This window comes from Xiphophorus hellerii, chromosome 24 (assembly GCF_003331165.1).
Source record: "Xiphophorus hellerii strain 12219 chromosome 24, Xiphophorus_hellerii-4.1, whole genome shotgun sequence".
NCBI lineage: Eukaryota > Metazoa > Chordata > Actinopteri > Cyprinodontiformes > Poeciliidae > Xiphophorus > Xiphophorus hellerii.
This window is the reverse complement of record NC_045695.1, coordinates 11,396,716-11,411,286: the sequence shown is the minus strand read 5'-3', so window position 1 is coordinate 11,411,286 and position 14,571 is coordinate 11,396,716. Positions and strand designations below refer to the sequence as shown.

The window sequence follows — 14,571 nt, the reverse complement described above, 5'->3', positions numbered from 1 at the left end:
CAAACAGCAGCTCATGTGTGTTTACATTATCAGGAGTCAGAGTACGTCTCAGCCCACCTCCACGAGTGGATCGATCTGATCTTTGGTTACAAACAAAGGGGCCCAGCAGCTGTGGAGGCACTCAACGTCTTTTACTACTGCACTTACGAAGGTAACGCACTGCAGCTCTACTAACTGACATAACGTCACCTGTCAATCATTCCAGGGGGTTTGTCAGCAACTGACCAATCAGCAGTCGCTATTTGTTCTGAAGCACACAGCCCTTATTTGGAGGAACTCAACCTCCGACAACATTGCCGGGTTTGTCATTGCTAACGAGAGATTTTGGGGGAAATAATAGGAAATCATGGTCCAACACTATCAGTGAGGAACAGAGCGCTTAGAGGGCGGAATACAATTTATTACATTACCAAAACCAAACGGAGTCTGGAATAATGCCAGAAATGGATAATGGCCTATAGCCGACCTCATGTCCGGTTGAATAAAACTGTGATCGACGGCAACTACCACATGTTCTTCTGCATGAAGGTAAGTGGTAGTAAACATCCCATTTTTTGTCATAATGACACTTATCAATAATCACATCAAAGATCCATAAGTGAAGGTAGTTATGCTTTCGCTCTCACATCCAATGAGACTTTTTCACCTTCATCATTCTTCCTCTGACAGCAAAAGGAAGAATGGCTTTAATGTTGATTTCTCAGTTGTTTCCCACAAATAACCTTACAGATCTGTAAGATCTTTGCCACAGTGTTCACTAGTGAGGCAGAAATAACTCAGAAAATGTCTTGGGTATTGAGTTTGAGTTCCCCTACGAACAATACTGTTTGTTGGAGGTTTGCTCTACTTCCTCATGGTAGCGGATCCGGTGTCAAATCCAAGATTCCTACTTTTTATGGAAAATCTGGAATTTTATTTAGGTGTTTGCCAATCCATCCATCCGTTTGTCATCAGCTGTATTTAATTTAAGCCTGCTGTGTTTGCAGGAGCTGTGGACTTGGACGCAATCACAGATGAAAAGGAGCGAAAAGCTGTTGAAGGCATGATCAGCAACTTTGGTCAGACCCCCTGCCAGTTACTTAAGGTGCAAGACCCCTGTCTGATGCATAATATCTCCAAAATATTTAAAATAAAGGGACCTTGACATAATGCTTTGGCCGCAGGAGCCCCATCCGGTTCGCCTTTCTCAGGAGGAAGTGGAGAAGAGGAAGGCTCAGCAGGACTCGAGTCCTCTCAACATGTTCGAACACCTCAGCGACCTCAAGTCCTTCTTTGTTGAGGTATTTCCAATCCCTTCACTTAATCAAAATGCTTCCATCGTGTTCTTATGGGTGAACATCCCGCCTACACAGGGCATCAGCGACAACGTGCCGCTGGTTAAAGCCGTCGTGCCAAAGAATCAGTCCCATTCATTCATCACCCAGGGAAGCCCTGACACAATGGTGAGCACAGATACTTCAAAAAGTCACATAAAGTAAATTGGATGTGGAAAAGTCAGAGGTATAAATATTTTGTTTTCTTTCTGGTGCCTTCAGGTGACTGTGAGTCAGAACTGCCTGCTGGGGACCCATGGGTGGCTGCCTTACAATAAGAACATCTCCAACTATTTCACCTTCATTAAGGACCCCACAGTGTCCAACACCAAGTGAGAATGCTGTACCGATTACACATAGAGCTGTGTTTTGGATTTTAACTGCTACTACTTACCCTAAAAAAATAAAAAATCATCAGGATTTGTGTACAAAATGAGTGAAGGAGAGAGGGACTCTATTACAAATTACACCTTCCTTCCTTTCTTTTTGTCTTGTGTTGCTTTAACTGTTTGATTATTTGTTTCTGACCTAAACTTTTGGATCATATGTTTACTCATATGTAAGTGTAATTGGGATCCAAATAAACTTGGATTATATAAGAACTGTTAAGAACATAATGAATGTTTCCTATGAAAATTCAAATAGAAATCATGCAAAGTTGCCTTTTTTTCTTCTTTTAAAAAAAATTCTTATTGTAGAACCCAGCGCTTCCTGTCAGGACCGTTTGCCCCCGGCGTTGACCTCGCAGCAGGTCTGTTTGTCGTCTCCCATGACGGGAAGCTGCTGTTCAGTGGCGGACACTGGGACAACAGCATTAGGGTCACCTCACTGGTCAAGGGCAAGACAGTGGGACAGCACATCCGACACATGGGTAAAAGAAATGCCTAAAATGATCAACATTTGTTTGTTTTCCTTGAATTTCTACTTCAATGTTTGGTTTTATTGTGTTTACCCTTCAGATGCTGTGACCTGCTTATCAACAGACCACTGTGGCATCCACCTGATCTCTGGCTCCAGAGACACAACCTGCATGGTGTGGCAGGTTCTGCAGCAGGTTGGGTCTTAAACGAGACACAAAAATAAATAAAAACATGCGTTTCATGTGATAAAGTGTGTGTTGTGTTTGTTAAAGGGTGGAGCTCCTGTGGGTCTGTCGTCCAAACCTGTCCAGGTTCTGTACGGACACACGGACGAGGTGGTGAGCGTGGCCATCAGCACTGAGCTGGATATGGCCATTTCTGGATCCAGAGTAAGTTTTCTGATGTCGCCATCTAGTGGTGTGAACAGATCCCAATTCAATTTCTAACCAATTCCAGCATGAGTAAGCTAGGTTTAATTATTTTAAAGTTTAAAGTTTAAATCCCAGATTAAGAAGTACAATAATTGGCAGTCTGGAAAAAGTCCACATTTTTAACAATATTCAGTTTTTCAGTAGAACATGAGCAAAACCTCAGGGTTTCCCCCAGTAAGCCTGGCGGGCTGCCAGGCTTTACTTGTGCCCCCACAAGTAAAGAAAAGCTAGGCATTGATATTTATTTAAGTCTTTTTAGAATGTTTGCGTTTTGTAAGACTTTATAGTTGGTGTTCAGGTGTTAATCTTCCAATCTTTCAATAGCACATAATGATCAAGTGATATTTTAAAATTTCCTGCCAACTTTAAACTTTTTTAACTCTAAAACACGATGAGATGAAGGACTGCCCTAATGCCCAACCACCAGGCTTAGCAAGTTTTCTGGGGGAAATCTTGAACCTGTTCAGTTTAAATTGCAGGAATTTCTGGGTCATTATATGGAATAAATAAGGATTTGATCCCCTAACAATATTGTCATGTCTCTTGTCATGTTTTGCTCACACCTCTTTAAAGAAACTGAATTATTTGAGGTTACCATCTGTAGAAGCATGGTACTTCCACCTTACCTCAGGTTACCTCAGTTCCTCTACCTGCAGGACGGTACGGTGATCATCCACACCGTGCGTCGAGGTCAGTACATGCGCTGCCTGCGGCCGCCGTGCGACAGCTCCCTTCCGCTATCCATCCTCCACTTGGCCGTGTCCTGGGAGGGTCACCTGCTGGTCCACACCTGCCTGGAGGGCAAAGCCACACTCAAAGTAAATCCATGCTTATACACATATAAAGCAGAGCTTTAGAGCTGCATAAATCTGAGCTTTGATGTGTGTTTGCTGCTTTTTCTCCAGGATAAAAACACACTACATCTTTATTCCGTGAACGGGAAGCACCTCTCCAGCGAGCGGCTGAAGGAGCAGGTGACGGATATGTGTGTTTCAGGGGAGTATGTGATCATCGGGAGTGAGCAGGGATACCTGTCCATCCGGGATCTCTACAGGTAAGCAACACAGCTGCTGGATTCTGGTAAGACCTCTGTCTCTGACATCTAGTTCAAGTATTAAAACTCCTCCATGTTACAACCGCAAACTTTTTGTTTGAATTTAAGTGGCAAATTAGGTCATAAATGCAAACGGAGAATGATGCACCATGATTTATTGTGGCATTTCCAGGTTTGTAATAGTTCTGGGTTTTTCATTGTGGTTTAAGTTTTATTTTGTTGTGACTATTTATCTAATTTAATTAGTTTTTATTAGTATTTATTAAATATTCTTTAGTTTCAGTTTAGTTTTTATTAGTTATACTAAAGGCTGGACAATAAATCAATAATTGTTTATTGCCATAGATACATAATCAGTATCAATAGATATACAGCTAATAGAATATTCAACATGTAGAATATTCACTGAACCTCAAAGCATTCTGGGAGATGTAGGCAGAGGAAAGGCTTTAGCTGCTCAATCTCTCACGGTTAGCTTAGCAAGGTTGGTGGCTTCAATGCGCTCGCTCTTTGGTTACCTAGCAACTCACTCATTCTATGGTTACCAAGCAACTCACTCACTCTGGTTACCTAGCAACAGCCTGTTGAGGAAGTGGCGCATTAGCAGTTTAAGGTTTCGCTTCATAACTGCTTAAAAATAAAGAAACAGCAGCACGGAGTCAATAATGCATTTTAGATATTTAAAACAAAAACCTAATCAATAATTATTGATATTGACTGATATGAAGTGCTTGTATTGTGCTTATATTGCAGTAGTTTTAGTTTTTTCATACTTCAGTAACTTTTTAGGGGCAGATTATAGCTCTAATTTCAGCATGTTTTAATTAGTTTCATAAACACAATATTGTTCTGGTTAGTTATAGTTTTCCCCATTAATTAACATTTTTATTTACGTAAATTAATAAAAATGTTTTCTCGGTTTCAGTTATTTATGTTTTTAGCTAACTGTGATAACCTCGGTGTTTCTGCTGCGCAGCCTGTCTCTCTGCTCGGAGCCCATGGCCATGCGGCTTCCCGTCCGCAGCGTCTCCGTCACCAAGGAGCAGAGCCACGTCCTGGTGGGCCTGGATGACGGCAAGCTGATCATCGTAGGCGTGGGCAAGCCGGCGGAGGTAAAGAACTCTCTGAGGAACTACATCGCTCAGAGCCTGGAGGGCTCGCCGCTCATGGCCTCGCCGCTGCTGGCGCCGCTCCGAGCTCGCTCGCCAACGCGGCTACTCCACCAGCGGGACCAGCTGGTGTTCAGCCCCACGTCCAGCCCGCAGAGACCCTAGCATGTTGCGGCTCTTTTTTAATTTTATTCTCTGCCACCACCCCCCATGTTATCGCTGTAGATAAAACACACACACCCGCTCACTCCTCCACACACTCGCCTCTCCTCCTCAGGGACGGTTGTCACCCGCTGTTGTGAAATCACTGCAAACACACTGACGTGTGAGCCACACGGATCAAATCAAAACAACTTTTTTTGTTCTTATCTCATTCAGTTTTTCTAGTGTTTGACTCCAGTTGGACATTAACAAATATGCTGTGAAACTCCTGCAAGCCATAAGATGAAGAAAACTAATAAGGATAAACTTGTGCCAAAATCCCATAAATGTCAATCATTGCACCTTCTCACTTTCCTTCATTTTCGTTTGACCAGATTGACTCACTGAAGTGAATCAAGCCTTGATTGTTTTTTTAATTACCTCACAAGTCAATCAAGCTCCTATCATAAGTCACATCCCTCCTTTTTTCCCTTTCCCTCCTTCTTTTATTTCTTTTGACTTCACACCTTTCTCCCCCACCTCCTCTTTACTCCCTCCTTCCTCCTTCCTCCTTCCTCCACTCTTCCCAGATGCGATCGAACCAGATCACACGAAAGCTGTGGGGCTCCAGCAAGAGGCTGACTCAGATCTCGACGGAGACGGAGTACAACCCGCAGCAGGAGAGCAACTGATCCCAGACCAACCACACACTCCCGCCTCCCCTTCACACCCGGTTCTTATTAATTTTCATAAATCCCCTTAAGTTCCTCCATTACTCCCCCCAAGTTAAACAGGTGCTTGATTCATAAAAACCTGCATCTCCATCTTTATTTTTTATTTTTTTGTTTTCCTGCTTTGAATCGACCATCAAGGCGCTGGCGCTGTGGTACACTACTTATTCCCTCTTCATTCCTCATTATTTTAAACAATCAAACTAGTGTGTGTGTGTGTGTGTGTGCATGAGAAGCATTGTTTTAAAATCTAGTTTCAAGTGACCTTTATTTTTGAGTCTGACAGGTGAGTCGGTCAGTCGCAGCCTTATGCAGTAAGACTAAACTCTATGCCTTCTTCTATGCTTTTGTATACAGAAGCATTTGTTGGCACACCTGGAAAGATGTATGGGGGGAAAAATGATCATTTATTGCAGTAGCAAATTCCCATCCAGTTGATTTGACCAGATGTTCAACATTTTCTGGTATTTCAAAAATCCATCAAATTAAATTAAGAATCCGTGAAGCCATGAATTTTACAGATTTTTTTGTCCTGAATCGTACTTCCTGTTCTTTTTCTCATATTTATTCTTTGTTTCACACCCAAACGTTGTTGCAGAAAAGATTGAAATTATGATCATCCAACCAAAGTCCCTGTAAAGTTGATCAAAATCCACGTTTATAGCATTGAATGTTTGATTTTCTTTTACCTCTCTTACCATTCTGCATTTCCAGTTGTTATTTTTGGGGAAGATGTGAGCAACTTTGAGTGAAACTAAAAGTTTTTCTGTTAGACTGACAATTTTTCTTCCTGAAGATTTTGTCAGAATAAGGATGAATATATCACCAGATCAGCACCGAATTAAAAAATAATCGAATTTAATGTCGGGTTTTACTCTGAAAATCTGCTTCAGCAATAAAAGATGTAAGTTTTTCTACACATCTTAACCAGGGATGCCAGTAAAAATGGTCTGTAAAAACGTACAATTCTATCGAGGCATACTTTAATTAACACCGACATGAATCAGCGTTGACGTTTCGTTTTGTCACTAAACACTACATTATCCTTCTGACGATTCAACAGGAAAAAAACCGGCTGAATGTTTTTGAGTTACTTGAATTTGCGTTTATTTATGAGTAGAGTTCATTTATGTCTGATTTATTCTCCTGGCATATTTTTAAAATTCCTCCAACTTGTTGCAGAAGAAAGAGAAGAAAGGGCTTTATGAGATGTCAGTGTTAGCAGCAATACAGCTCCTTCGTCGCGTGCCTGTCGATATCTTCTTCCTGTCTCTGATTCCAGTCTTCCTTCTGCTCTAACCGGGACGGCGTCTCACTAATTTGCTTCCGTCGCTGCACAGAGCGTCCTCTGATATTTTCATATCTGTTTCTCATCATGACTGATAATCGGTGAAGTTTTCTTTTTGCAGGGTTTGCATGCCTTGTTAAAGTATGAGTGAGTTATTTACTCTGCAGTATGAAGCAGCTACGGATGACATTGCTATTTTTGCACCGTATTTTTGTTTTCTTTTCCTGTAATTTGTATTTACTACTTTATTTAAACGTCACAGTTTCGGGGGAGTGCAGACACCAAGCTGCGTCCTCCTTGAGATTTCTGTGAAAGGTGCTTAAATTGTTTTCTGAATACTTTTTTGTATTATTATTATTTTCATTCTCGCCACTGTTCGAGCTGCTCTACGACTGCAATAAACGGAGTGCCTTCAAGCCAGTCGTGTCAACAATAGAGCTAGATCCGTCATGAAGCCATTTATCCCTGAAACTACGACTTTACGCAGCATTCCACGTGTCCAACCTCAGCAGTCTCAACGGGAACCAATGATATTGGACTTAAATAATAATCAGAAATACTATTTTGTGTCTTAGCTGCATCCTCTGTGAGTGTCACCTAAATGGATGTGTGTATATCTGTGATTATTTATGAATACAGTATATATATAAATATATATAATGTACAGCATGATTTTTATTTCTTTTAAATGTCCTTTTTGCACTTTCTAGGTACTAAACATTGTTTTACCTTGGCTCCCTAATCTGTACAAACTGCTTTGTATACACATGTGGGAAATGATCATTAAAGTCTTGTCTAAATTAAGAAGTTTTGTTTTCATTTTATGGAAAAAAAATCCAATTTTTTTTTGCTACATTAAACAATAAAGCTGAAAAATAACAAAGAAATAAACATTTATTTGTGTCATGCTTGGTTTTATTTAAGGAGATTCAATCATGATGCGGTAAGTAGCTCAATCTGAGGAGTACAGCAGATTTGGAGATACTCTTTCGCTGTAGGAGAGACATCTGACATCACTTCCTGTTTCTTTGATTTTTTTACGCAGTGACTGGGTACGAGCAGAGGGACGCCCTCTTCAGTTCACAATCCGCCACGCTCCACCAGCTCTCATCTGAAAACACGAGTAAGGACACAAAACATAAAAGTGATCAAATACGAGTCAGATTTTTATTCTATTTATGATTCATTCAGTTTTTTTTTCCTGGTGCAGTTCTGTTGTGTTGTGTGTTTCGTACCGATCTTGAACATCTCCACACAGGCGGGTTTGTCAGTGTGAATGTTGGGGTGTCCCGGCATCCAGTCGCTGTAGCTCCATTTTGACCCGTCGACCCACGAGGCCTGCTGGTTCTGAGGCGCCAAGCAAACATTTTATAGCCTCATTAACATTAGAAGTGAAAAGTTTGCATATTTTCTTAGATAAATGTTGTTCATTTGGGGTTTTTAATGGATAACCTATCTATAATGGTGACATAGTTTGAATTTCAGGTGAAGTTTAATTAACTCGGTTGGTTTTGAATGTTTTCAAAATAACTTCAGAAATTTAATGTTATCCTGCTTTATCTATTTGAAAACCATTGCTTATGTAAATATATCAAAGTAGTGCTACTCTTACTTGAGTACAGTTTATGTTTACTCAAAAGCATGTTTTAAAATGTTGACGTTATCCTTTAAGTTTTTAATTTTAATTTGAATGTGTCCAAATCCCATTGCATTAAAATTGATGCGCTTTACCAATTACATTTTTAGAATAAAAGCCTTGCTGATAATGCCTAGTATAGTAGAATAAATAGGTTTTTTAACATTACTTTTGCCTTGGTAGTCTTTATATCAGTAATAAGTCATTTTGGCGAATGTTGTCTACGATGTTTGCAGACAACGTTTGTCAAAATAAAGCGCCATTAAACGTCCGGAGAGCATGGTGTTTTATTTTTACTTTCAGTGAAAGTCATCTGCTAACGCTGGCCAAATGTCAAAATGAAACATCGTCCACGGTCGGTGGATGTTAGTGGACGAACGTTTATGGCGATGTTCCAGGGACATTCTGTGTTTTCGATCATCGTCCTGTTGAAACACCCAGTAATCCCAGATTGTTGCCTGCTGATGTATAAATGTAAAAAGCTTAAGTTTGGAGCTGGAAGTATAACTCCAATCACCGCTAATGCTTTTACATTTTGGCCTTTCCCAGCAACAGGAAAGTGTGCAACTCTTCCAAATAAAGGTTTAAGGGTCAATGTTTCACCAAGGTAAGAATAACACGATATATTCTGTTGATAAGATATCTGATGACACTCTCCATGGCCTCCTTTTGCTGCCACAGTCAGCTTGCGTCATCAGTCCTTGAATAAAAAGGTTTTGTAGATAGATTCCTGTCTGCCTCATCTTCCAGTTTGTGAAAATAACTTGCCTTGACTATGCCTCCCAACCAGGTCAACACAGGGTCGTTCTCGCCTCCTTTGGTCACCAGGGAAACCAGTCGGGAATGGAGGTCTCTGTTTGTTATAGAGGCAAGCTCAGCATCGGGAGCCAGATTTCTGCAAAAGGCCTGTGGAGTGGAGGGAATGGAAATGTTTCAGATTTGAAAGGAAACATCGTTTCAAACAACATTTAAGAAGTGGGGTTTTATTTTTCCTGTAAGGAGTTATGCAGAACTTACTGCCAAACCAGTAAAGTCAATAAATCTCTTATAAAGAGCCTGGCTCACAACATGAAGTAGCTAATTATTTAAAATTGTGTCTTGAGCTAAAGAAATTGAAGAACAAATGAGAAACAGATGTCTGAAAAGGGTTACAAAGCCAATTCGAAGGCTGGAACCACAGAGCCATTATCCAAAGATGGCAACAAATTGGAACAGTGAGTTTGGTAGGAGTTGCTGGTCTACCAAAATTACTCCAAGAGTGCATTAACAACTCTTCCAGGGGGGAATGACTGATGCAAGACACTTATTGCTAATTATGGATGTCATCGTTTAGGTTTAAGATGTAATTAGTTTGTCAAATTTTACCACGTTGGTTTGGGTGTTTGTTTTTTTTTTCCTTAATAAATTAAATAGTCTTTTGATTCTACTTTTAGGTTATCTTTCTTTGATTTTAAAATTTGTTTGAACTGAAACATTTTAGTGCCATTAAACAAACCAACAGAGACAGAAGAAATCTGTAAGGTAGCAAATACTGTTTCACAGTCCTGTAAGCAACCTTACCTGGGCATCTTTGTAGGACAGCGAATTGGGGTTGAACTTGTAACATTTTCCACTGATGATCTCCCCGTTACAGGCCATTTTGTGGGTATGGACTCTAGTTGCCTGTCTGAAAGCAACTGGAAGCTGCATATTTTGCTGAGCTTCCTTTCTGAGCTCAATTAGGTGGGACATTTCTGGCTCAGTTCCCTGTCTGAAGTCAGTTGGGATGGACATCTTTGGCTCGGTTCCCTGTCTAAAGGCAACTGGGATGGACATCTTTGGCTCAGTTCCTTGTCTGAAGGCAACTGGGACGGACATCTTTGGCTCGGTTCCCTGTCTGAAGGCAACTGGGATGGACATCTTTGGCTCGGTTCCCTGTCTGAAGGCAACTGGGATGGACATTTCTGGCTCGGTTCCTTGTCTGAAGGCAACTGGGATGGACATCTTTGGTTCAGTTCCCTGTCTGAAGGCAACTGGGATGGACATCTTTGATTCAGTTCCCTGCCTAAGGGCAATTGGGATGGACATCTTTGATTCAGTTCCCTGTCTAAAGGCAACTGGGATGGACATCTTTGGTTCAGTTCCCTGTCTAATACCAATTGGCAGTGACCATTTTGGTTCAGTTTCCAGTCTGAAAGCAACTGGAACCTGCATATTTTGCTGAGCTTCCTTTCTGAGCTCAATTAGGTGGGACATTTCTGGTTCGGTTCCCTGTCTGAAGTCAACTGGGATGGACATCTTTGGCTCGGTTCCCTGTCTGAAGGCAATTGGGATGGACATCTTTGGCTCGGTTCCCTGTCTGAAGGCAACTGGGATGGACATCTTTGGCTCGGTTCCCTGTCTAAAACCAACTGGGATGGACATCTTTGGCTCAGTTCCCTGTCTAAAACCAATTGGCAGTGACCATTTTGGTCCAGTTTCCAGTCTGAAAGCAACTGGAACCTGCATATTTTGCTGAGCTTCCTTTCTGAGCTCAATTAGGTGGGACATTTCTGGTTCGGTTCCCTGTCTGAAGTCAACTGGGATGGACATCTTTGGCTCGGTTCCCTGTCTGAAGGCAATTGGGATGGACATCTTTGGCTCGGTTCCCTGTCTGAAGGCAACTGGGATGGACATCTTTGGCTCGGTTCCCTGTCTAAAACCAACTGGGATGGACATCTTTGGCTCAGTTCCCTGTCTAAAACCAATTGGCAGTGACCATTTTGGTCCAGTTTCCAGTCTGAAAGCAACTGGAACCTGCATATTTTGCTGAGCTTCCTTTCTGAGCTCAATTAGGTGGGACATTTCTGGTTCGGTTCCCTGTCTGAAGTCAATTGGGATGGACATCTTTGGCTCAGTTCCCTGTCTGAAGGCAATTGGGATGGACATCTTTGGCTCGGTTCCCTGCCTGAAGGCAACTGGGATGGACATCTTTGGCTCGGTTCCCTGTCTAAAACCAACTGGGATGGACATCTTTGGTTCAGTTCCCTGTCTAAAACCAATTGGCAGTGACCATTTTGGTCCAGTTTCCAGTCTGAAAGCAACTGGAACCTGCATATTTTGCTGAGCTTCCTTTCTGAGCTCAATTAGGTGGGACATTTCTGGTTCGGTTCCCTGTCTGAAGTCAACTGGGATGGACATCTTTGGCTCGGTTCCCTGTCTGAAGGCAACTGGGATGGACATCTTTGGCTCGGTTCCCTGTCTGAAGGCAACTGGGATGGACATCTTTGGCTCGGTTCCCTGTCTGAAGGCAACTGGGATGGACATCTTTGGCTCGGTTCCCTGTCTGAAACCAACTGGGATGGACATCTTTGGCTCGGTTCCCTGTCTAAAACCAACTGGGATGGACATTCTGGACTTAGTTTCTTGTCTAAGAGTTTCAGGAACTTCAACAGTTGAGGGTTTCTCCACTCGAACCCAGCCTGCTCCTCTTCTCTGGGCTGGAACGTCGACAGGGACTGAGAAAAGAAGGCATTGCTCATGTAAAGGGTTTTTTTAATCAATGCTGAAAACATTGAAGACTAGTAATGTTTTACGAGACTTAAAGGGATCTGTTATAGCTGCATTATGAATATTCTGGTCCATCACAAATATATATTTTTGGTAGGATTTGATGTTGTATCTGTACCCACCAACTCTCCTTTCCATCTCACTGATGTGTTCCTTAACAAGTCCAGTGTTCAGGTCAACAAGGAACTTCCTGGACGGCTCCGTTCCTTGTCTGAATCCAGCAGGAACACTTTCACGGACGCCGGCGTGTTCAACGCTCCGTTTAAAGCCATCTGGGTGACGGTCAGGCAAAGACATTCGCTGTCCAGGAGCTGCGATTGGAAGAGCTTGGAGACCTATAGTGGGTTACATAAGGGAACATTTGGATGAACGCCTGATTATTTTAACAAAACTCTTAATAATTTGACATTAAATTAAGACTTTTTCCAGCTGTTACATCAGTAACCTGCAACTGTACCTTCCTGATATGAATGTGTCATTTATGTAATCTATAATAAATCAATAATGGTCAAAGTTCAGCCATTGCTTTGCCACAGTCATGTTGGCATGGCAATACATCACAATACTGAGATAAATTAATAGAAAAGTACAAATATCTTGAATTATTTAAAAAGATTACCAGTTTGACCCACTATATTGAATAAATGTACAATAAGCTGGTGTTAAGTTACAAAATAAAACTGGCTACAGTGAGAAACGAAGCTCTTACCTGACAGGGTCAGGAACAGCAACACAAACTTTAACATCCTGGAAAAGAAACAGTAACTTTTAAGGTTCTGACAAACACATTTTATCACCATTAATCAGCTTATTGATCACTGTTTGCTCTCTTTAAAGATTCTGCGCTTACCTGAGGCTGCAGTGGTGAACTGTGAGCACCCAGCGAAAGAAAAGGTTGGCTTTTATAATGTTCTAGTCATTGTCATAAATTTCTCTATTATTACAGTACATAGGATTACTGATTAATACCAGTGTGATTGAAGCTTACTGATATTTGTTGGACTTTGCTTTAGCCTCATAACCTGATAAACGGAGCCAAGATAAACGTCGCCAGTTCCTGATATGTGAGTTAAATGGTATTAAAGTCAAGTTTTCCCCTTACAGCAGGCGGTTATGCTGGAAACATTTTTTTTTTTGTCTTTGAAAGATGGGAAAGTTGAATGGCACACAGGTTCATGTAAGCTCAATCAATATTTGCAAACTGGGTCGCAGCATGAAATTACAGAAAACAGCAGCAGAGTACACTAAAGATTATTTAGATTTAACAGATTTATCATTTAAATAGAAGCCCAATTAACCAATTCGTGGATTTTTAATAACAACTTAGTGAAAAAGTTGTTAATTGGTAATAGAGTGTGGTTTAATGTCAGTTTAAATCCAGCTCTTCTGACGTTAGTTCAAGAACAAACATTATCAATAAAGAGATAAGATGAGGTTCAAAGCAGGATCAGGCTGTAAAACAATATCCCAAGACATGCTATACAAAAACAGTATTAATCAGCAAGATGCATGTGGTAACTCTGGAGGAGCTGCAGAAATCCAGAGCTCAGGTGTGAGGCTGAATTACCTGGACAGCTGCTAGGCCTTTATGACCTGAAATAAGTTGCTGCAAAACAATGTTTAGGGGTAAACATATGTTTTGCAAAGTGAAATGTGTTCATTGATGCATCATGCTGTAGGAATGAGGTATCAGATTTAATTTTTTCCATAAATTAAACTGAGAGCAAATGATTCAAAGTGATTCAGTAATAAAACCTCGAAAATACAACTGAGCTCATAATTGTGGAGTTTAGTTTTGATTTATTATAAAATACCAGCAACATACATTAAATCTGCAGTGTGTAAGTATTTTAAAAATGTCTATTTTTTACATATTACTTGAAACTCGTGTCAAACTTGAGGCCCAGGGGCCAAATCTGGCCCGTCAGAGTTTTTTATGTGGCCCTCTAGACAATAAGTCCTGCCAGTTTTTCACAAATCTGAAAAATTCACACAAAATCAACAAATCTCCTAATTTTTTTCTGATTTTACTGCAAAATTGGTCTCAGCCTTACTTGATTACTTGATTAGTCATAGTCTATAATCGATACGGCAAGCAATAAAAAACATCCTGAAATTTCTTTACAAACATTTATAAATTGGCACCAGAAAATCTGTTATTTTGATTGCAAAAAACACTAAAACAATCACAAAATCTTGGAGAAACAGCTGTTTAATTATATTTTAGCAGTTTAATCAGTATATTCTGGCACAACCGGCCCTTTAAGAGCATCCAAATTTTTGATAGACCCAAAATGAAAATGAGTCTGACAGTAAAAGTTACAGACTGCAGCTTTAAAAGTCTGGAGTTGTAATATGACAAAAAGTATAAAGGGTATGAACATTTTTGCATCCTTATGCTCTGTTTGCTGTATTTACATTACGTTAAATTACAAATCATATAATGAATTATTTTAATCAATTAAGTCGTAGTCATTCCC

At 40.7% G+C, this 14,571-nt stretch overlaps 2 protein-coding genes across 3 annotated transcripts in view; one reads left to right on the top strand and one right to left on the bottom strand.

Annotated features, from left to right (window-relative positions):
• The window catches only part of nbeal1 (neurobeachin-like 1), a 38,895-nt gene extending 31,164 nt beyond the window's left edge, over positions 1–7,731 (top strand). For both annotated transcript variants that reach the window (XM_032556800.1, XM_032556799.1), the window contains 12 exons: positions 34–151; positions 987–1,084; positions 1,164–1,280; positions 1,353–1,442; positions 1,536–1,645; positions 2,012–2,184; positions 2,273–2,367; positions 2,446–2,562; positions 3,261–3,422; positions 3,510–3,658; positions 4,635–4,770; positions 5,499–7,731. In XM_032556800.1, coding sequence (XP_032412691.1) covers positions 34–151; positions 987–1,084; positions 1,164–1,280; positions 1,353–1,442; positions 1,536–1,645; positions 2,012–2,184; positions 2,273–2,367; positions 2,446–2,562; positions 3,261–3,422; positions 3,510–3,658; positions 4,635–4,770; positions 5,499–5,600 — 1,467 coding nt within the window. In that variant the 3' untranslated portion in view covers positions 5,601–7,731. The remainder of the gene's footprint in view (positions 1–33; positions 152–986; positions 1,085–1,163; positions 1,281–1,352; positions 1,443–1,535; positions 1,646–2,011; positions 2,185–2,272; positions 2,368–2,445; positions 2,563–3,260; positions 3,423–3,509; positions 3,659–4,634; positions 4,771–5,498) is intronic.
• Positions 7,732–7,820: 89 nt separating this feature from the next.
• On the bottom strand, positions 7,821–13,013 carry LOC116716057 (signaling mucin HKR1-like). The gene is made up of 8 exons (XM_032556810.1): positions 12,942–13,013; positions 12,801–12,838; positions 12,214–12,426; positions 11,490–12,039; positions 10,124–10,691; positions 9,332–9,469; positions 8,163–8,274; positions 7,821–8,038 (listed from the first exon to the last, which is right to left on the bottom strand). Exons 2-8 carry the CDS (start codon positions 12,835–12,837, stop codon positions 7,965–7,967), a joined length of 1,692 nt encoding a protein of 563 aa, XP_032412701.1. The 5' UTR covers position 12,838; positions 12,942–13,013; the 3' UTR covers positions 7,821–7,964.
• Between the last annotated feature and the right edge of the window lie 1,558 nt (positions 13,014–14,571).

Excerpts from the sequence above, each read along its gene's own strand:
- LOC116716057 (XM_032556810.1), bottom strand. The coding sequence starts at position 12,837 with ATGTTAAAGTTTGTGTTGCTGTTCCTGACCCTGTCAG. Across the intron at positions 10,692-11,489 it reads TCCATCCCAGTTGCCTTCAG|ACAGGGAACTGAACCAAAGA; the intron begins GCAGGGAACCGA and ends AATTGGTATTAG. Across the intron at positions 8,275-9,331 it reads GGTTGGGAGGCATAGTCAAG|AACCAGCAGGCCTCGTGGGT; the intron begins GCAAGTTATTTT and ends TTGGCGCCTCAG.